We start from the raw sequence: 21,689 nt of genomic DNA, 5'->3' as shown, positions 1-21,689 counted from the left end.
ATATATATATATATAAACTGATTAAAGAAATGAATAAATATTTCATCTGAGCACTCTTTCTTGAAAGTGCGACCCCAAGAGATGGTGGAAGGTGAGGATCCCCTTCCTTGTTCCTCCTGGTATTGTAAAATCGCCCCCAGTGAGATGGTGGGAGGTTAGGATCCCCTCCTTTGTTCTTCCTAGGCATATGAGAACGTACCTCCTGGGTAGACGCAAGGTTGTGGTTTCGCCCCCACTTACTCCAGGTTGGTTAGTATAGAGGCTCCCTATAAGGTCCCATATCGGTTGGGGAGGAGAACGAAGCATGCCTTATAAGGGTGTCGATACCTCTACCTAGCATGATGCGTTTTGACGAGTGAGTGTGAGGGGCTTCGGCTATCATCCCTATCGTCAAAGGCAAAACCGTGAGGCCTTATGTGCCAAAGCGGACAATATCTTGATAGCGGGTGGTCTGAGCTGTTACACTCCTCGGATAGATGCAAGGGTGTGGTTCACCCCATTTGCTCCAGGTTATGATTATTATGTATAAAAGTGCAGATACATGATGTATATGTGATGTTATGGCCATAAGGAATGATTATGAATGAATATGAAAGTTTAAGTGGCTTATGCACTTATTTTATCTGAGATACGAGTTTTTCTGGGTAAAGTACCATGGTTTGCCACCACGTTTTCCAGGTTGAGACTCGATACTCTGTTGACCCTACGACGTAAGGGTGACTGGGCACTTATAAATTCCCAGAAAGGATACCCCCATTGAGCAATTTTATATATATGAGAAAAAGCTATGCATAGACTCTTGGATGCGCGTCGGAGGACAGTCCAGGGTTTAGCAGTCGGACTTGTCGGGTTTGCTTGATAACCAACAGATAAGACTCATCAGCCATAGGACAGGCATACATCATATGTATATTATTTGAATTGCTTGCTTGTGCATTAATTGGGAATGCCTAAGTGATTTTAATATGCTATTTGTTATACTTGCTATCTATTACTTGTATTCTACCTGTGTTTGTCATTGTCTATTTGTTTGTCAATGTGATTTTACCGGAGTTGGAGAAACGGAGGAAAGGCGGAGAGATTAAGGATTTTAGTTCGATTTTGGTTAAGTTAGAACCTTAGAGGACCACTTGTTTATGGTTTCTATTTTAGTTCTCTAAGTTTTATAATATCTAAGTGTCGGCGTTTTAGGATTTTCTCTGGCTTTTCCAAGACCTTATATCTTATGTACGTGGCACATTTACCATGCTGAGAACCCCCGATTCTCATTCCATACGGATATTTGTGTTTTTCAGATGCAGGTTGAGAGGTATCTCGTTAGGCGTCTGGAGTTCTCTGCAGCGAAGTGGGCTTTTGGGATTTCACTTTTGTTCTATTTTGTTGTATCTATATGTATAGACTCTCCTTATGTATATATGTTTTACTTTTGCACCTCCTAGAGATTTATGGAGAACTAGGGTGTCTTTTATGCATTTTGGGTTATGGATTTTCTATATGTATATATATGAATATTTCTCTGGCCAGCCTTAGCTTCGCAGGTTGAGTTGGAGCTTGTTTATTTTGTACCTTTGTTTTTCAGATGCACGTCGAGATGCACCTCGCTAGGCGTCTGGAGTTCTGCAGCGAAGTGGATTTTGAGACTTTACTTTGATGTATAGTTTATATGTATGATCATAGAACTCTCCTGATAACTTGTCTTATTTTTCACCTCTTATAGGTTTATGGAGAATTAGGATTTTTTATATATGTATTTTGGGTTTTGGGTTAAGTATATGTATGTAAATATTCTTCGGCCAGCCTTAACTTCGCAGGCTGAGTTAGGAGCTTGTTATTTTGTATTCTTGACCCTTTGTTCTTACTGTCTATATATATATGTTTATGAACTCTAGCTTTCTTCGTACGCAAGTTATGTTATTCCTTAACGTTGCACTTTTAATTTTGTGATTTTGCTTTACCTATTCTTCAAGACTCCTCGTATATTATATTCTTCCAATTATTATTCGTATATATATTTTATTTTAGAGGTCGTAATACCACACCACATCTGTTTTATGACTTAAGTGTAAAGTTCTGTGTGGTAGAGTGTTACAAGAAAGAATCAAATTTATTATACTTTAAATAGTCATCAGTTTCTTTTCTTCTTAAGGTTCGTTCGAGTTTTTGTGCTTTGATTTTAAAAGATTTTAAAATTTGAAGATAAAGATGAAACGGTTTTGAAATGAGAGTAGAAAAAAGGGTTTTGAAATGAGAGTGGAAGAAGAACAAAATGCGCGTACTTTAAATTAGCGTTAATGTGTAATGCATGGGCACGAGTTTTTTTTTTAGTGTTTTTAGTTGTTGCTGGATCAACTAATTGAGTTTGGTTATCAACAAATTTTGTACATGTAGCAGTACTGTTTAATTTATTCGTCTTTTGTCCTTTCTTAAATTTTCTTTGAGAAGATTGCTCAAATCCTCAAATAAAATCTATTTAGATCACTAATCGATTTAGTCTAAAATAGTAAAATGAACACAACTTGATATCATGTGTGGCGCTGGTTAGCCCATGTATCCATTTCACTATAATTATATGCATCATATTCAACATTATAATAATATTAATAGTGATGCTGGATGCGGCTAGTTTTGCTTGCCGTTGGATTTGACTTTCACAGTTTTCCAGCACCTCCATGCACTATCATATTCATATTTTTAATATTGATTGAGGACAAAAATAAAAAATTAATGTTAAGAGTTCAACATGATTTAATTATATTTATTCTGAATATAAAAATATCAAAATTCAATAAAATATAGAGAAATTAGAAATAATCATCTTTATAATATCATTGTCTGTCTCATTGTATAATTAAGAAAAGAAAAATCTTAGGAACCAATCATTTTTAGCTAATAAAATAGTCAATAATTTACAATAAAAAAATTTAATGTTAACAATTGAACTTGAAGCAAAAACAGATTGCACGAAGATTAATTCATGCATTGATACAGAAATTATACCCAAAAAAAAATAGAATAGAATTTCATTCATTGAGTTAGAATATTGTTCACTCTCTTGAACTGAAATACAACATTATTTATACACAGAGAATATAAGTAGTACTAGTACAGTAGGTACCAATTCAGGGAAATAAAGACAAAAAAAAAGAACATAATTGAGGATTAGTTTAATTTTATAACTAACTTTTTATTTTATACTCATTCATAGCCTCTTTTAAACTTAACAGTGGGTTGAAGAACCACTTTAAATTTGTCTCTGAACTTGTGGAATAGAGGTGCTGAAAGTGGTTTAGTGAAAACGCCCCCAATTATTTGATCTACGAAGGGTATATGAAGAACATAAGACTTTTTTTTATTCACTATTTTTCTGAGGCAGTTCAGGTCAATCTCCATATAGTTGCACCTCGTACGGAGTATTGGATTGGCATCCAATAAACACGCGCTTTGATTATCACAGTATATTATTGGTGCAACTAGTTGCTGAACTCTAAGTTCCTTTAAGAGTTGCTGAATGGATATCAATTCGAACTAAGCTGCTGCAATACTCCTGTATTCTGCTTCAGTACTACTGCGGCTAACCTTGGCTTGTTTATTGCTTCTCCATGATACAAGATTGCTTCCTAAGTATACACAATAGCCAGTGATCGGTTTCCTATCTTCCAAATCCCCTGCCCAATCTGAATCTGTAAAAGCAAATAATCTAAAATTGGTACATTTCTGAAATCGAATGCCTATCGATACTGTACCTGTCACATATCTTAGGATTCGTTTCACAGCCTTCCAATGCTCAATTGTAGGTGAATGCATGTAGTGAGATACTTTGTTGACTGAGAAGCAAGGCCTGTTCTAAAAATAGTCAAGTATTGCAGGGATCCTACAATTTCTCTATACTGGGTTGGATTTTGAAAATGATCAGCACCACTGGATGTGAGCTTAAGGATAGAAACCATTGGGGTCGGGATCGAATTTGCAGCTTCCATCTTCGCCTTTTGGAGTAGGCCTCTAGCATACCGTTGTTGAGAGACTATAATAGAACCATCTATAGCCTGAGAACGGCTTAAAGGTGTACTTACATTCTCTTGAGGAGTTTTCGAACTAGAGCCCTCTATACGCCTGAGTGGCTGTCTCTGACGGGCCTGTTCTTCCCTATGAGCCAACTCATTCTTCATCCTTTCTTTTTCAAAGATTGTCGCTGCTTCAGCATCAAAAACAGCATTGCACCGCGGACACAGAGATACGTCCCGATCTTTGATCTTCTGTTGAACTAAGAAGTCCAGCAAACCGTCCCCTGTTCTAGGGTATACCGATCTGACCTGTGACTCAAAATCATCGAGAGCCACATCAAAATCGTAGGACATGCCTACCGTGTTCACTCCAAAGCAAGGTTCAACATAACTGGCATCAACTTCGAAAGGATCTACATCAACCTTCATTTCTTTCTTGCCATCATCGAATTTCAACCGTCCCTCCATTATTGCCTCTTGAATTAAGTCCCTGAAATGGACACAACTATTAGTCGAATGACTTATTGCTTGATGAAACTTACAATAAGGCTTTCCTTTTAAATCTTTCACAGAAAGCAAAGTTCTACCCTCATGTAAAATTAACTGTTTATCTTTAAGCAACACATCAAAAATCTGATCAAATTTTGAAATATCAAAACTATATTTTTTCCCACTTTTTAGTTTTGAATCATTCGACTTTTCATTATTTGGCAATTTCTTCAACAAAGAACAAACATAAGGAGGGCCTTTCTTAAGTTCGGCCAAATCGATTTCTGTTTCGAAATCGAATTCTTCTTCTGAAGACTCCATTGTTACATAGGCAACTTTTTTCTTTCGAGTAAAAGGTTTACTCTTTGATCTTTGTTCACTCCTGTATTTCTCTTTTTCTCTTTTCATAAGTTCGGTCTGTCGAACCTTTTCAGCCAGATGGGCCAAATCGGGAATATGCACATTAAGCAATTTTCTACGCATATAAAATCCCAATCCCATAATTGCTATTTTTACTATCTCATTCTCAGGTAATGACACATAGCATCTACTTCTAGTGTTTTTGAAACGTATCAAATAATCATCAATGGTCTAACTCCATGTTGTAATCAAATTTGATCTAAGATTCGAAAACCAAGTAAATGTATTCTTTGTCAATGATGAAGGAAAAAATTTTATTTTTAAATTTTCATCATTAGCTAGATTCCCGATTTCGACCAAATAACGAGTAACATGTTCAGTAGTCGATTCTCCAACTTCACCAGCAAATTTTGTGGTTATTTTTGGGATTTTCACCCCTCTTGGCACTTCAGCCATTTGAACCACTTGGGAAAAAGCGGATACGAAATATGGTTGATTCATAAAACCAACATTTAGCCCAACCCGATTTAACACTTCTTCTATAATTCTAGTAACTTGATAGCGATCACCATGCAATCCGGCTAGATAATCATCAGCATTTTAACCTCAAGGAACCACGTGAGGATTTTCTCGATTCGGAATATGGTTTTTATTTTGAAAAATATTTTCCATTCCTTCGTTATTTCCCCTGGCATTATGCCTCTCACCTTCATCATAATCAACAATTCGAGCAATTCTTTCAACTTGTCTAGCAAGACGCTCAAATCTTGATTCATGATCAGCCATCATGGGATTCAAAATTGTAGTCATTTACTGAGTCAATAAATTAACCAAGTCATGGTGACACTCCTCCACTTGTTGCCGATATACTGCCATCGAATTCGCAGCATTGGAAGTGGAGCCCACATGATAATCACGAGAATACTCAGAATGTTGTGGATTTTCAACATTATTTGCTCTATTTACATTCCCAAAACGGACAGGCAGCATAAAACCACCCACCGGTGGAGTGTAACCAAGAACAAGACCATAAGGGGGCCAACCAGCAGTTAATGGAGGTTGATATGGTGGCACAAGACCACGTGGACGAGTATTACGTCCAACATTTCCAGTTTGAATAGTCGTAACGACTATACTTTCAGTTCCAATTGCACGTTCCGAACGTGAAGACACATTGGCTTGTTGCATGGAAATCGGTATGCTATCATTGGTGGATGACCCACCATTCACATTTGATAATTCATTAGCCATGTGAATAATCTTCCCACTTCGTAATCGCATACACCAACAATTACTGAAAAAGGATTTATTTGACACACTTCGATTTAAAACTGTCCCATTGGGCGTGCCAATTTGTTTTGTTGATTTTTAGCAAATCGATGGTGGTTCGATATCTAATGATCTGGGAGCGAAACCTACTCCTCTGTGCAAGTACCAATTTTCTAGAAGTGCATCAAAAGCGTCTTTGATTAGACCAAATTTGAAAATAAAAATATACTAAATTTGTAAATTAATAATTAAGACTTAAAAATTGAAGTTTCGAAAAACAAATAGATAACAAATAGAAAGGTTTGCAGTGAAATTAAAGGAAAACAACAAAATGCCTTCGATTCGATCCAAAGACTTCAACATAAAAGACTTAAAGGCGGAAGGATAAATTGATTAAAGAAAGTAAAGAACACTTGATAAGTAAAATTAATTGAAATGCTAAGCTTACAGGAAAAATGAAATGAAAGAAAGAAGAAGATGGAAGGAACCCTACAGAAAATGTAACTCGATTGCAAACTCAGGGATTCGCTGGGACGTGAGAGTGCCAGAGTCTCTTTTCTGAGTAAAAGTTCCAACCCTTATTCACTAAGATTTCCTAGTATTTATAGGCTAATCTTACATAACTACTCATTAATTTACAATTAATTATAATTAAGGGTAAAGTATTAAATTAGTCCCCTATGTTTGGGCGTATTTCTGTTTTGGTCCTTAAGGTTTAAAGTGTTCTATTTGAATCCAAAAAAGTTTCATTTAGCATCAATTTAGTCCACAATGATGTCAAAGTTAAATAATTAACGGAATGTCCTACATAATAACAGCACAAGAACAAAATCGATAATCTAGAGAACAGGTACAAGTTCTAGAGGCACAAAATCAACCGTGGATGTATTAATACATTTATTTATTATTTTTTTATAATATAAATAAAATATTTTCTATAGAACTAAAGAAAATAATAAATAAATGTATTGATGTATCAACGGTTGATTTTGTGCTTCTAGAGCTTGTACTTGTTCTCCAGATTATCGATTTTGTTCTTATACTATTGTTATATAGGACATTTCGTTAATTATTTAATTTTGACCTCACTGTGGGACTAAATTGATGGTAAATGAAACTTTTTTGGATTCAAATAGAACACTTTAAACCTTAAGGACCAAAATAGAAATACGCCCAAACATAGAGGACCAAGTTAATACTTTACCCTATAATTAAATATGGCATTTCAAATTTTGAAGCGCAGTCTCTCTTGGTAACCGTTCCCGCCTCATGATTGTAGATATTCTTCATGATCTCCTCGTGCAATAAAAGCCATTAACTTCCCACTTTCACAACTAATCGACCAGCTCTTTTGAAGGCCTTACTCAATTCTTCGAATCGAATCTCCTACTCGATTTGGCTTACTCGATCAACAAAACAATCGAAATCCACATCAGCACCAATTACCTCCAACTTCAGACTTACAAGCGTACCTTCTCGAGAAACCATACTCAACTCATTTCGATTCAACTCACTGTTATCGAAAATAATTTTTTTATCAACATATTGTTTAAGAAATTTTTGGTGTTTTTGTACTGATAAGTTCTGCATAATTCAAAACTCTTCCTCTTCCTCCTCCTCATCTTCTGTTGCTTCTTCTTTTTTTCATCATCATCACCATCTTCTTCTTCTTCTTCTTCTTCTTCTTCTTCTTCTTCTTCTTCTTCTTCTTCTTCTTCTTCTTCTTCTTCTTCTTCTTTTCTTATTCATCTTTTCCTTCTTATTTTACCTTCTCAAGTTTCTTCTTGTTTTACTCTCTTAACAAGAATAAAAACAAAAAAAAATCAAACAAAAAAGAAGAAAAAATACATAATGCTACAAAATTACTTGGAGGAGGATAAACTTACATTCATTCAACTAAAAGAAAGAAAGAAGAAAAAAATAAGAAGAAAAAAGTTGTAGCATTAAAGGAAATATTTTTTTGTATTTGTAACAAATTTCAGTGTAAAACTAAGATATTTATGTGTATTGTTTAAGAATTTTCGGTGTTTTTGTACTGATAAGTTCTGCATAATTCAAAACTCTTCCTCTTCCTCCTCCTCCTGCTCATCTTCTGCTGCTGCTTCTTTTTTTTTTATCATCACCATCTTCTTCTTCTTATTATTTTTATTCATCTTTTTCTTCTTGTTTTACCTTCTCAAGTTTCTTCTTGTTTTACTCTCTTAAAAAGAATAAAAACAAAAAAATCAAACAAAGAAGAAGAATAAACACATAATGCTACAAAATTATTTGGAAGAGTATGAACTTACATTCATTCAACTAAAAGAAAGAAAAAAATAAGGAAAAAAAGAAGAAGAAAAAATACAGCATTAAAAGAAATATTTTTGTGTATTTGCAGCAAATTTCGGTGTAAAACTAAGATATTTATGTGTTTTATTTAAGAATTTTTGGTGTTTTTGTATTGATAAGTTCTGCATCATTTAAAACACCTCCTCATCTTCTGCTGCTTTTTCTTCTTCTTCTTATTTCATTTTCTCATAATTCTTTTCAAATTTAGTTTCGAAACTTCCTTCACTTTCTGCGACAATTTTGAGATATTTTTTTTAGAGATTTTGATCCTTGTTTGAATTTTGAGTATTGCGATTTTGATTGGGGGAGAAAAATTGTTTGTCATTCGCGCTATTCAAGAGTTGGGAAAGTACGTATTTACACGCAATCTAAACTGAGAATTATTTTTGTTGAATTTGCAAAAACTTGTATAGTTGTATATCAAAAAACTTATATGTGTAGCAGACTTGTATTAAAAAAAATGCATCCCTTATTTATTTATGTACCCGATAGTCAACTAACAACTAAGCAAATAAAATACATATTTAATAATTCAATTATTTCATCTCATTTCATTAGTACAACCATAATAAAACACTAACATGAGATTATCAAAATAATAAATAGTTCATAAATGTGAAGTTGTTGTGATCAAGGTAGACAGAATCGCCAACTAACTTGCTAAATCGAACGATTTTGCAACTCTGACTCTTCTTTCCGTTCCGATTCTAGTCTTCATCTTGGACGACAACCATTCGTGCAGAATCGCCGAGTAAAGACACAGATTCGGTAGAATTGCGGTTCTGCCGTCGTGCAACGTCTAGCGAAGCAAGCTGAGGAAAGAGTATGGTTTCTTAGCCAATTAGTGGTGAAGAGGGATGAAATTCTAGGTATTGCGCCGTTTTTGCCCCTCTTTGGTTCTCTAAATCTGAGTTGTGGGTCTTTTTGGATTCTCTCTTAATCTCTCCTCTCTCAACGAAGCTTGTTGCTCGTTGCCATTGACGCTGCTCCAATGAGCGCCTCTTTCTCTTTGGTTCCACTAAGCCTTGCCGGTTCCTGATGTGCTGGTGCTACCATCTAGTTGTTCTATTTCTATTTTTACTTTTCTCAACTATGCGTGCCTCTAGATTTTTCTTGTGTTACTGTTCTTATGTTGTAAAAATCTATTATAGTAAATTTTTATTTTGTTGATATATTTATATTTATTTTCACTTACTATTTAATAAAGCATATTACACATACTTGTTAAATTTTTTTTATAAATATTTTAAATTTACGAGTTATATTTACGTTTCGTATTACAATTCTATGAATTACGATTCTACACTAATCTTTCGAGTCGAGATAAAAACTACGAATTTACTACCTTGATCGTGATTAATAGATAGTGACAATAAAAAAGGATTTGTATAGCATAGCTGCTGTCGAGATTGCTCTCTTTTCTAACTCTCGTCTCCCTTTTGTACACTTTTTACAGGTGCGTAAGATGTATCGAAAAAACCTAAAATTAATCATAAGATATAAGCAACTCAATCTATTATTTAGATTATTTTTCTATTCGTTTAATATTGATGATAATTAATTATATTTAAGAGTACATAAGAAATACATAAAGAGTACATAAAATTAACCACAAAATATTTAAAATTAAAAATAATCTAGATAACAAAATAAAAAACAACTAAATCAAAAACTAACATATTTTCGATAAAAGAGAATGATTATTATTATTATTATTATTATCATTATACCTCTTGTCTTTCCCTTATAGATTCTGTATTCGTGCCAAGCCTTGAGCTCATATTTAAAACCAAGCCGCGATAAATGTGCCATCCGCGATAAAAGTTTTACACTCCTTTCTCCTACATGCTCAGATTTACCTTTGCTTCGCATGCAGCAACTAATGCATGTTACATGCAAGAAACTGAAAGCCACATAAAATTAAAACAGACAATTAGTTACATGATTGTTCTATCTTAAACTTAATCAAACTTTTTTTTAATTCTTATGGTCACTGTTTCTGTTTAATCAAATCCAGGACGAAATAAATTATAATGCATGGATTATAATAAAATAAAGTAGTATCAAATGAGCATCAATGTTAAACTATAATTAATTTTTTGTTGTTAATTTTATGTACTCTTTATGTACTCTAACTATAATTAATTACTATCAATATTAAACTAATAAAAAAATAATCTAAATAACAAGTTTACCCTATCTCTTCTTTCGGTATTTTGTTTTGGACATCTACATCTTATCATATGAAATTTTGAATCAAGGTCAAAAATGGATTGGCATAATAAAGAGTTTTAAACCATATAATAAAACAGAAATTGAACTTGCAAGAAACCAAAAACCTAATTAATCAAGGAAGGAATCAAAGCAGATGAATTCCTCCTCATATAGTTGAATAAGTTTATACCATATAGATATTTGTTAAACCTTAAATTAATCATCATTTGTCTCAAAGGTTTTGAAAACCGGATTCATCATCGAACTGGTCTAATTACTAATTTACTATTTTATTAGTTTATTAGTTTAACCGAAATTTAACTAGAAAAATTATTTTATAATAAAATAATAAATAAATTATAAATAAACACTTATTATTGTTATCTATAGTACAAAAAAATATATTTTTGGTATTTATAATAGGTGGATACTCCTATAATGACATCTTTACATGAAGATAATATTATGGGCCATTAGATGAGTTGATATGCTTACTAAATATATTTGATTAATCATCTAAGGGTTTATAATGTCATCTTCATATAAAGATGCATCATGTGAGTATTTCTTCTATAATATCTATTTATCAAACGAGCATCAATGATTCCAGTGAGTAGATTCTAAAAGCCTATGATTAAGAAAATGACTTTGACTGACAGGGTATAGTCTAATATACCAATCAAAGAAATATGGACTAAATTAAAGGTCTATCAGAAACAGGAATAAACATCTTATCAAAGAAATATATATTCCATTTTTAGCTTTGCCGTTGAGAATAACTTGTCGAGAATCTTGGTCATGGACAATACAATTATAAGACCAGAATTCAAAATAAACCTGATTGTCTAAAGCAAATTGAAAGACACTTAATAAATTTTGTGTAATATGAGAAACATGAAGTAATTTGTTCAAAAGAAACATGGTTTTTCTATTTTTGTCACAAAGAATAGATTGTCCATAAGTAAGAATTTCCATACCTTGGCCATTACCTACAAATAATTGATCTGAATCTGGAGTTGAAGAAGTTGAATGCAATAAATTGAAGGAATCTGGTGTCACATGGTGGCTTGCTCCCGAATCTAGATACCATACCGATTCTGGATTGAGATTAGGGTTGGAGAAGTAGGCGCGGGATTGATGAAATTGAGATGATGGAGGCGGTGGTTGAGTGTTAGAGTAAGGATACACAGGCTGTGGTGAAGGGGAACTAGTGCCATAGGCTTGAAAATTAGGGTCAAGTCTATGAAAACAGGTTTGAACCACATGACCCAGGCAACCACAAAGCTGGCATTGAGGTCGATTGCCTTGATTAGAAGAACGACCTCCTCTGCCAAACCTGTCGCCTCTTCTGCGTCGAGACCAGGAGCCCCTATCCGATGGAAAGGTAAGCTGGGATTGTGTTTGTGTTAGGTTAGCCATGGGGATGCCACCGTGGGGTTTTTTTTGTATCTTTCCAACATGTCATCATAGGCTTTGAGAAAGGATTCAATTTCAGGAACTTTATAGGTGGATAGTTTTGACAGTACAGAGGTGTTGAACACTGTATACTCCTCGGACAAACCATCAAGAATTGTTGAGATATGATCGTCTTGTTAAATCTGATATCCAATCAATTGCAGAGAACCAACCAAGTCTTGGATTTGGGAAAGATAATCTTGGATGGAGCTAGTTTTTCTTACACATTTCAATTGAGCTTTCAAGCTTTGAATTCTGGTAGCTGACGTTTCAAAAATAGTCATTGAGTGTATTCTAAATCTCATGAAATTGATGACAATGAAAAATCTTGTTTTTGAATGGTTTGGTAACGGATGCAAGGATCCAGGTTGATAGAGTGAGATCATCAAGTCTCCATTATTTGAAGGCTTCAGTTTCAGTTTTTGTCTTCTTGGCAGCATCTTCTTCATATTGTTGTGAAATTTTTGCTTAGTAAAGGTGATCTTTAGGACTTAAGCTCTGAATTGTAAGCAACACCTGATATCTCTACGTATTGTAATTGTTGTTGTCCAGCTTATTAAAAACTGAAGAGAGATGGATTTCTTTGTGGATGATTCGGACAGGGTGATTGATATGATTGAATCCAAGAAAGGGGAAAAAATTTTCACGAAAGGAATGATAGACAAGGGAGAAGAAAGAGGAAAGAAAAGGAAGAGAACAATTAAAGAAAAGAGAAAAAGAAAGGTGGGATCTTCAAGCTCTGGATATCTTGTTAACAACTGAACTTGAAGCAAGAACAGATTACATGAAGATTAGTTCATGCCTTGATGCAGAAACTATACCTAGAGAGAAAATGGAACAGAACTTCATTCATTAAGTTAGAATATTGTTCACACTCTCGGATTGAAATACAACACCATTTATATACAGAGGATATAAGTACTATTAGTGCAGTAGGTACTAATTCAAAAAAATAGAAACAGAAAAAAAAAACAGAATTGAAGGTTAGTTTAATTTTATAACTAACTTTCTATTTTATACTCACTCATATTCAAAGTTAGAAATAATAAAAATATCTAAAATTCAAATAAAAAATTTAGAATTTAGTGGTTATAATTTTGGATTCAGAATTTCACATCCAGGGTTTGGTATTTATGGTTTAGTGTTTAAAAGTTAGAGTTTATTATTTAAGGTTTAGGGTTTAATGTTTAGAATTTAAGATTTAATGTTTAGAATTTAGAACTTAAAATTTAAAATTTAGAGTTTAAAATTTAGGATTTGAATTTTAGAATTTAGAGTAACCGGTGATGGATGGTGGTTGGCGGTGGCTGGAGATGATTGCCGACAATGACTAGAGGTTGCCGGAGCCCGGAGGATCATTGATGGCGACCAGAGTGGTTGCCGGAAGGTCAGCAACCGATGGTAGTCTGCAGCGATGATTGATTGGTGATAGAATATAGAAGTATATAAAATACCATTTGAAACTTGTTTGGAAAAGAGAATAAAACTAGCTACCAATAATAAATTAAAACAAATGACGAAGCAAGTGAAAAACAAGATGCTTTTATATGATGTTGAGTTACAACTTACATGTATGATGTATATATCTGGCTAATATAAATGTACATAAGAATTTATATTTTATTTTGTGCACCCAATGTGTATTATTATTTGTGCATAATAAAATAATAATAACTCATATTTATTGAGTTAATTTTTAAAATTGAGTTAAACCCATTTAAATTTTTATAAATAAATTAGCTAAGACAATCTTATATTATTAAAATGAATGAATAAGAAAAGTCCTTAAATTATTTATTTTTTCCTCTTATTTAAGAACAAATCTCATATTTGTCATTGACACTTAAAAACAAGGTTATTCCTGTTGTGATAAGAATATGAGGTGAATGACTATTTTTCATAAGATTTAATTTATCAAGGGTGATTATATTTAATTATGTTTGAACATAAATTTTTTTTGTATTTATAAATAGATTATTATATCTTCCTTATTTATTTTACAACATGTTATCAACACGAGACTCTGATCAAATTTTAGAAAGACTCCAGGTAAAAAATTGTTATTATGTCAAAATTCTCTCATCTTGAATTTAATGTTCTTGATATATCTAGAAACAACTATTTATCATGGATACTAGATGCTAAAATCCATCTTGATTCAATGGATCTTGGAGATACTATTAAGGCTGAAAATAATGTATCCCAGAAGGATAAAGCTAAAGCCATGATTTTTCTTCGTTGTCATCTTGACGAAGGATTGAAAAATGAATATCTCATATTAAAAGATCCTGCAGATCTGTGGAAAGACCTTGAAGAAAGGTACAATCATCAAAAGACGGTGATACTTCTTCAAGCCCGATATGAATGGACGCACTTGCGTCTACAGGATTTTAAATCCATAAATGAATATAATTCAGCAATATTTCGAATTACCTCACGAATGAAATTATGTGGGGAAAAGATATTTGATAATGATATGTTAGAAAAAATTTTCTCGACCTTCCATGCCTCGAATGTGCTCTTGCAGCAGCAGTATCGAGAAAAATGATTTAAAAAGTATTCTGAGTTAATTTCTTACCTTCTTGTTGTTGAACGCAACAATGAATTACTTTTAAGGAATCATGAAGCGCGCCCAACTGACGCCGCCTTATTTTCTAAAGTAAATGTGGCAAATTATAATCTCAGAAGAGGTAAATGGCAAGGTTTTGGTAACAAGAAAAATGAAAGGAAGAAAAATTATATTCACAAGAAAGGATCTCACCAAAAGTGGGATAAAGAAAGAAATAATAGGCAAAATAAATCAATTGAGGATAAATGTTTTCATTATGGTGGAAAGGGACATTGGTCACGTACTTGTCGTACCCCAAGGCACCTAGTAGATCTTTATCAAGCATCTTTGAAAAAGGATGATAAAGAAAAGAAAACAAATTTTGTTTCAAATGATGCTGAAAATTACACCACTCATTATGATGTATCTGATTTCTTTGAGAATCTTGAAGAAAATATTGGTCATTTGATCAATGATGGAATAGTTTAATATGTGAGATTGTTAAGTATTCATGTAAATAAATAAGGTAAAGAACTTCTTGTTAAGTTTTATTTTCTATGCATTTGAATTTCAAATACGATGAATATAAATAATGTTTATGAATTTTAAAATTACTGAAAGTGTCAAGATAATAACAATAAAATTTTTTAGTATATACTATATTTTTTAGAAAAATATTTTCGATTAAGAAAATAATTCTACTGCGTAAATATTTCTATTTATTATTATTTGTTTTTGAAGAGAATAACAATGACATATAGTGAAGATGTTTGTCTTACGGATAGTGCAAGTTCGCACACCATTCTCAAAAGTAATATATATTTTACCCATCTTGTGCCAAAAGAAGAATATGTTAATTCTATTATTGTCTCGGACAATGTGATAGAAGGTTCCGGAAGAACTATAATTTTGTTTTCTGGAAGAACAAAATTTATAATAAATAATGCACTATTATCTACCAAGTCTCTGAGGAACTTGTTGAGTTTCAAAGATATTCGCCGAAATGGATATCATATTGAAACAATGAATGAGGGAAATCATGAGTATCTGTATATCACAATCCATGAATCAAATAAAAAAGTTATATTAGAAAAGTTACCCTCACTTTCATCTGGGTTGTATTATACTAAAATTAGTGCAATTGAATCACATGCCAATGTAAATTAAACCAGAAGTTTACTAACCCAAATGAATTTATAATTTGGCATGACTGATTGGGTCATTCGGGAACAACCAAGATGCTGAGAACTATTGAAAACTTCCATGGACATTCACTAAAGAACCAGAAGATTCTTAAATTTAGTGAATTTTGTTGTGTTGCATATTCTCAGAAAAAGTTAATTTTAAGGCCATCACCAGTAAAGATTGGATTTGAGTCCCCTGAGTTCCTAGAAAGGATTCAAGGCGATATATGTGTACCTATTCATCCACCATGTGAATCTTTTAGATATTTTATGGTCCTAGTAAATGCATATTCGAGAAGGTCACATGTGTGCTTATTGTCTTCTCGCAACCTGGCGTTTGCGAGATTACTTGCTCAAATTATTCGATTAAAAGCACAGTTTCCAAAAAATCCAATCAAAGCAATTCGTCTTGATAATGCTGATGAATTTACTTCCCAAGCTTTTGATGCCTATTGTATGGCTAATGGAATAAGTGTTGAACATCCAGTAGCTCATGTTCACACACAAATTGGGTTAGCAGAATCACTTATTAAACGCCTCCAATTAATTGCTAGACCCTTACTTATGAGAACAAATCTCCCAACCTCGATTTGGAGGCATGCTATTTTACATGCAGCAGCACTTATTCGTTTGAGACCAACGAGTTACCATCAGTTCTCTCCTATGCAATTAGCTTTTAGTCAGCAGCTAAATGTTTTCCATTTAAGAATATTCGGGTATGCGATATATGTTCCCATTGCACCACCTTCTCGCACCAAAATAGGATCCAAAAAAATTGGGGATATATGTTAGATATGATTATCCCTCTATAGAAAGGTATCTTGAGATACAAACTAGGGATGTATTTAAAGCCCAATTTGTGGATTGTCATTTTGATTAATCAAAATTTCCAACATTAGGGGGAGAGAACAAGCTTCCTGAAAAGGAACTTAATTGGAATGCATCATCCTTAATGCATTTAGATCCTCGATCAGGGCAATGTGAACTAGAAGTTCAAAAGATTATATATTTGTAAAGAATAGCAAATGAATTACCTGATGCATTTTTCGATACAAAGAGGATAACAAAATCTTATATACCAGCGGAAAATGTCCCAATTCGAATTGATGTTCCAGTCGGACAAATTACCACTGAAACAAATTCACGCCAGAAGCGTAGCAGACCTATCGGTTTCAAAGACAAAAATTCTCAAAAGAGAAAAGAGGTAAATACTATTCATGTTGAAAAGACATAGTAAAGACACTTGTAGTTGTCCAAAATTCTGATATATTTTTAACGCTAAAAGATGTTCAGGTACCTGAAAATTGTGAAAATGACAAGATCTCGATAAATTATGTCTTTACAGGAGAGAAATGGGACCGAAATAAGACATTTGTCAATGAAATATTTGCATATAATGTGGCATTAAATATCATGCATGCATGAAAGTAAGGATCTTGAGCCAAGATTAGTCGAAGAATGTCGACAAAGAAATTATTGGCCAAAATGGGAAGAAGCCATGAAGGTTGAGTTAGACTCAGTTATAAAACGTAAAGTCTTCGGACCTGTAATTCGTACACCAGAAGATGTAAAACCTATTGGATACAGATGGGTATTTGTGAGAAAACAAAATGAGAAAAATGAAGTTGTGCGTTATAAAGCCCGATTTGTGGCACAAAATTTTTCACAAAGGCCCAGTATAGATTATGAAGACACGTATTACTATGTAGTGGATGCAATAACATTGCGTTATTTGGTCAGTTTATCTGCATATCATAAATTACATATGCATTTAATGGATGTGGTAACAACCTACTTATACGGCTCATTAGATCGTGATATCTATATGAAAGTCCCTGAAGAACTAAAGATGTCAAAATCATCCAATGGATATCCACAGGGGTTATACTCAATAAAATTGCAAAGATCTTTATATGGTCTAAAGCAATCTGGATGAATGTGGTATAATCGTCTTACTGAGTATCTGGCCAAAAACGGATTTAAGAATGATGATATCTGTCCATGTATTTTCATAAAGAAATTTGCATTTGGATTCATTATAATTGCTGTGTACGTTAATAATTTAAATATTATTGGAACTCCTGAAGAGATTCCAACAATTATAAAAACTCTAAAAGAAGAGTTTGAGATAAAAGATTTTAAAAAGACTAAATTTTGTCTCGGCCTGCAGATCGAACATACAAAAAATGGGATCTTTATTCATCAAACAACATACACAGAAAAGATCTTGAAAAGATTTTATATGGATAAGTCACATCCATTAAGCACCCCAATGATTGTAAGATCTTTGGATGTGGAAAAGGCTTAATTCCGTCGTAAGGAAGAAAATGAAGATATCCTTAGTCTGGAAGTACCATAGTGTCATTGGAGCGTTAATATATCTTGCTAATAACACACGACTTGATATATCATTTGCTGTGAATTTACTAGCAAAGTATAGTTCTTCTCCAACCAGAAGACATTGGAATGGAATCAAACAAATTTTTCGATATCTTCATGGAACGGTTGATATGGGATTGCTTTATCCCAATGAATCCAAGTCACAACTAGTTGGCTATGCAGATGCAGGATATTTGTCGGATCCACACAAAGGGAGATCTCAAACAGGATACCTATTCACGTATGGTGATATAGCTATATCATGGAGGTCCACAAAACAGATGATAGCAGCAACCTCCTCTAATCATGCTGAAATACTAGTGATACATGAAGCAAGTCACGAGTGTTTTTTGCTCAAGAGTTTGATCCAATATATTCTGTCATCATGTGGACTGATTGATCATAAGATAGCTCCAACTGTCCTGATTGAAGATAATACAGCATGCATTGCTCAACTTAAGAGCGGATACATTAAAGAAGATAGAACAAAGCATATTTCTCCCAAATTTTTCTTCACTCACGATCTTCAAAATCAAGGGACAATTGATGTCCAACAGATCCGATCAAGTGATAATCTGGCAGATTTATTTACAAAGTCACTCCCAAAATTCTCCTTTGAAAAATTGGTATATCATATTGGGATGCGTCGATTTTGAGATGTTAAATGATGTCGACAAGAGGGGGAGATTGTACTCTTTTTTTCTTAGTCAGGTTTTTTTCCATTGGATTTTTCTTCACAAGGTTTTTAATGAGGCAATTCCTATCACAAAGGATTTTGTACTCTTTTTCCTTCACTAAAATTTTTTCCTATTGGGTTTTTCTTTAGTAAGATTTTAATGAGCCATAATCCTAAATGGTCATCCAAAGGAAAGTGTTGTGATAAAAATATGAGGTGGATGATAATTTTCCATGAGACTTAGTTTACTAAAGATAATTATATTTAATTATGTTTAAAAATAAAGCTTCTTTGTGCTTATAAATAGCAACGTAATAAAACATATGAGATACACAGTAATAAAAATATTCTTCTTTCTCTATACATTACTATAATATAAATTCTCTCTTTTTTTTTATCTCTCCATGGGTTCTAAATTTACCATATAAATAATATTAGTAAATATATTAATCATCTCTATTATATTAAAATAATAATTATAATAAATATTAATACTAGAATCTTCTACTTTTACTTCTTTATTTTATTATTATTATATCTTCCTTATTTATTTTACAACAATTCCTTCGCTTATTTATCCAGAATCTAGGCTTTATTTATTTCAGCCCATTATTTCAACCATTTTTTGCTAGACACAACATCCTTCTTATTATTATTATTGATTTAATGCCGAGGGAAACCAAATTCAAATGTAGTCATTTACGGTTAATATTACAAGTAATGCCACGACGAAAGCATAATCCACCCCTTCATTAATCTTCACTTTATAGCTTTCTTTCCATTTGCTGAAGTTTCTGCTTGGGAACACATCACTTACCTACACAAATCAATTTAAAAAAATGTGCTTCATTTTTCCTTGGTTCATCTAATATTTGTTATTTTCTTTAAAAATATCCTTAAGTTTAACATTTTTAATTTATTCAATTTTATTCTTAATTTTTTTATTTGTGTTAAAATTACCTTCAAATGTTAACTCTATGTAAAACATTAAAAACAAATTTAAAAATATCTAAGATAGATTTGACACAGATCAAAAACATTACGGATAAAATTGAATGAATTAAAAATGTTAAAAACAAAATTAAACGAAATAAAATGTTAAAAGTTTTTTTTAAAAAAAAAATCATAAACATTAAGGATAAAAAATATTGTATATATAAATATTCTTAATATTTATAGGTAAATGGTCAAATTCGTCCTTAAAAAATTATTCGTTCTTCGAATTAGTCTCCAAATTTTTTTTTTTTTATCGAATTCGCCTTTAAAGATTTTAAATTAATCGCGTTAGTTTTTCTATCATTTTTTGTTGATGGCGCCAAAATTTGTCAATGTGACACGTTAAGTAATATTACAACACACACATAGGAGTTTTATTTACTATTAGCATGATAAATTTATGAAATTGGAACAAATTAAAACCTAATTGAGGGAAGAACTTGAAGCATTGGAATTCCTCAAGTTGGGGTTAATTTGATCTAATTTCACAAATTTATCATGTTAACCGCTAATTAAAACTACTAAGTATGCGTTATGGTGTCATTAAATGTATCATATCAACAAATTTTGATATCGTTAGTAACGGAAGTGACAAAAGAACTAAAATGACTAACATAAAATCTTTGAAGGACCCATTTGATTAAGAAAAATTTTTGGGGACTAATTTAAAAAATAAATAATCTTTTTGAAAACTAATTTGACTATTTACTCTAACATTTATTATTAAATTTGTACCTGAGCAATGATGGTGTCACCTTTGTAAATAGTGCAAGATTTTTGAGTGTGGCTACCAACAACTTGAAAGTTGCTTACATCTTCATCAGTATTACCAGGCATGAACACATCAAGCCGAGGTTTCATGTCCATTGGGTGTGACCTTCTCACCCCAAATATCACATCCTTATCATCTGAGCTTTTCCCTCTATGAACCCTCCACCGGTGCCGGAGCGATACCATTTTAACCTGCTAGCATTTTATGGGTATCGAGTTAGTTTATATTTTTCATTATCAGAATTACAACTGCTTTAATTTTGCATAATTAGAAATGATAGGTTAATAAGTAATGAGTAAAGTGTTGTTTTAGTTCGCAGTAGTTATTTTAGTGATTTAAGAGAGAAATAGACAAAATAATAAGGAAAAAAAAAAGAAAAAAACAATTAAAGAAAAAAGGGTATTTTTAGAAGAAAAGAATCATTTTGACTAAATGACTAAAATAAAACGTTTAGAATAAAAATACGACATTTTAAACGTAAAGAAGAGGACTTAACTTAAATATTAGAGACTAAAACAGTCATTTATTCGTAAGAATAATGTTCAACATGCAATATTGCATGTGTTTGTTGATCACCTTCTCTTGCATTATGAGGATTGGTGAACCTTGAGCATCACGCATAACCCTCTTTTTGTGGATGCTTAAGCTTGGCCCATCAACTTGAAGCAAGAGTTTCCCATTAACATCTTTCACTTTGTAACGTTGCTTCAACAACAATCCATTGTATTTCTTCTTCACAATCATTTCTGTTGGGTTTACAACACAGAACTTATCATCTACTACACTTATCATATTCATGGGGAACCCATGTGCCAATGCAAAATCAGGTGCACTTGCCTCCATTACTTCACAAATTAATTAATAAGAGTTTCCTTTTTCTAGTTGTAAGAATTAAGAACACTGTAATATATAGGAGATGAAGCAGTTGGTTCTCATATTTTTCATGCAACTTAAATAGTTGATCACACTTTGAATAAAATGGAAAAGAAACGCGGTTATAAAGTTAGACAATATAATG

The 21,689-nt window shown here is 32.6% G+C and overlaps 2 protein-coding genes across 2 annotated transcripts; both read right to left on the bottom strand.

Annotated features, from left to right (window-relative positions):
• Nucleotides 10,116-13,075, bottom strand: LOC110264842. Its single transcript, XM_021107247.1, has 2 exons — nt 11,639-13,075; nt 10,116-10,350 (listed from the first exon to the last, which is right to left on the bottom strand). Exons 1-2 carry the CDS (start codon nt 12,078-12,080, stop codon nt 10,337-10,339), a joined length of 456 nt encoding a protein of 151 aa, XP_020962906.1. The 5' UTR covers nt 12,081-13,075; the 3' UTR covers nt 10,116-10,336.
• LOC107606676 (protein LURP-one-related 15-like) lies at nt 19,535-21,619 on the bottom strand. The gene is made up of 3 exons (XM_016308713.2): nt 21,248-21,619; nt 20,635-20,862; nt 19,535-19,720 (listed from the first exon to the last, which is right to left on the bottom strand). Exons 1-3 carry the CDS (start codon nt 21,512-21,514, stop codon nt 19,589-19,591), a joined length of 627 nt encoding a protein of 208 aa, XP_016164199.1. The 5' UTR covers nt 21,515-21,619; the 3' UTR covers nt 19,535-19,588.

The sequence above is a fragment of the Arachis ipaensis genome, chromosome B07 (assembly GCF_000816755.2).
Source record: "Arachis ipaensis cultivar K30076 chromosome B07, Araip1.1, whole genome shotgun sequence".
NCBI lineage: Eukaryota > Viridiplantae > Streptophyta > Magnoliopsida > Fabales > Fabaceae > Arachis > Arachis ipaensis.
Note: the sequence above shows the minus strand (reverse complement) of the source record. Positions and strands in the feature narration are given on the sequence as shown.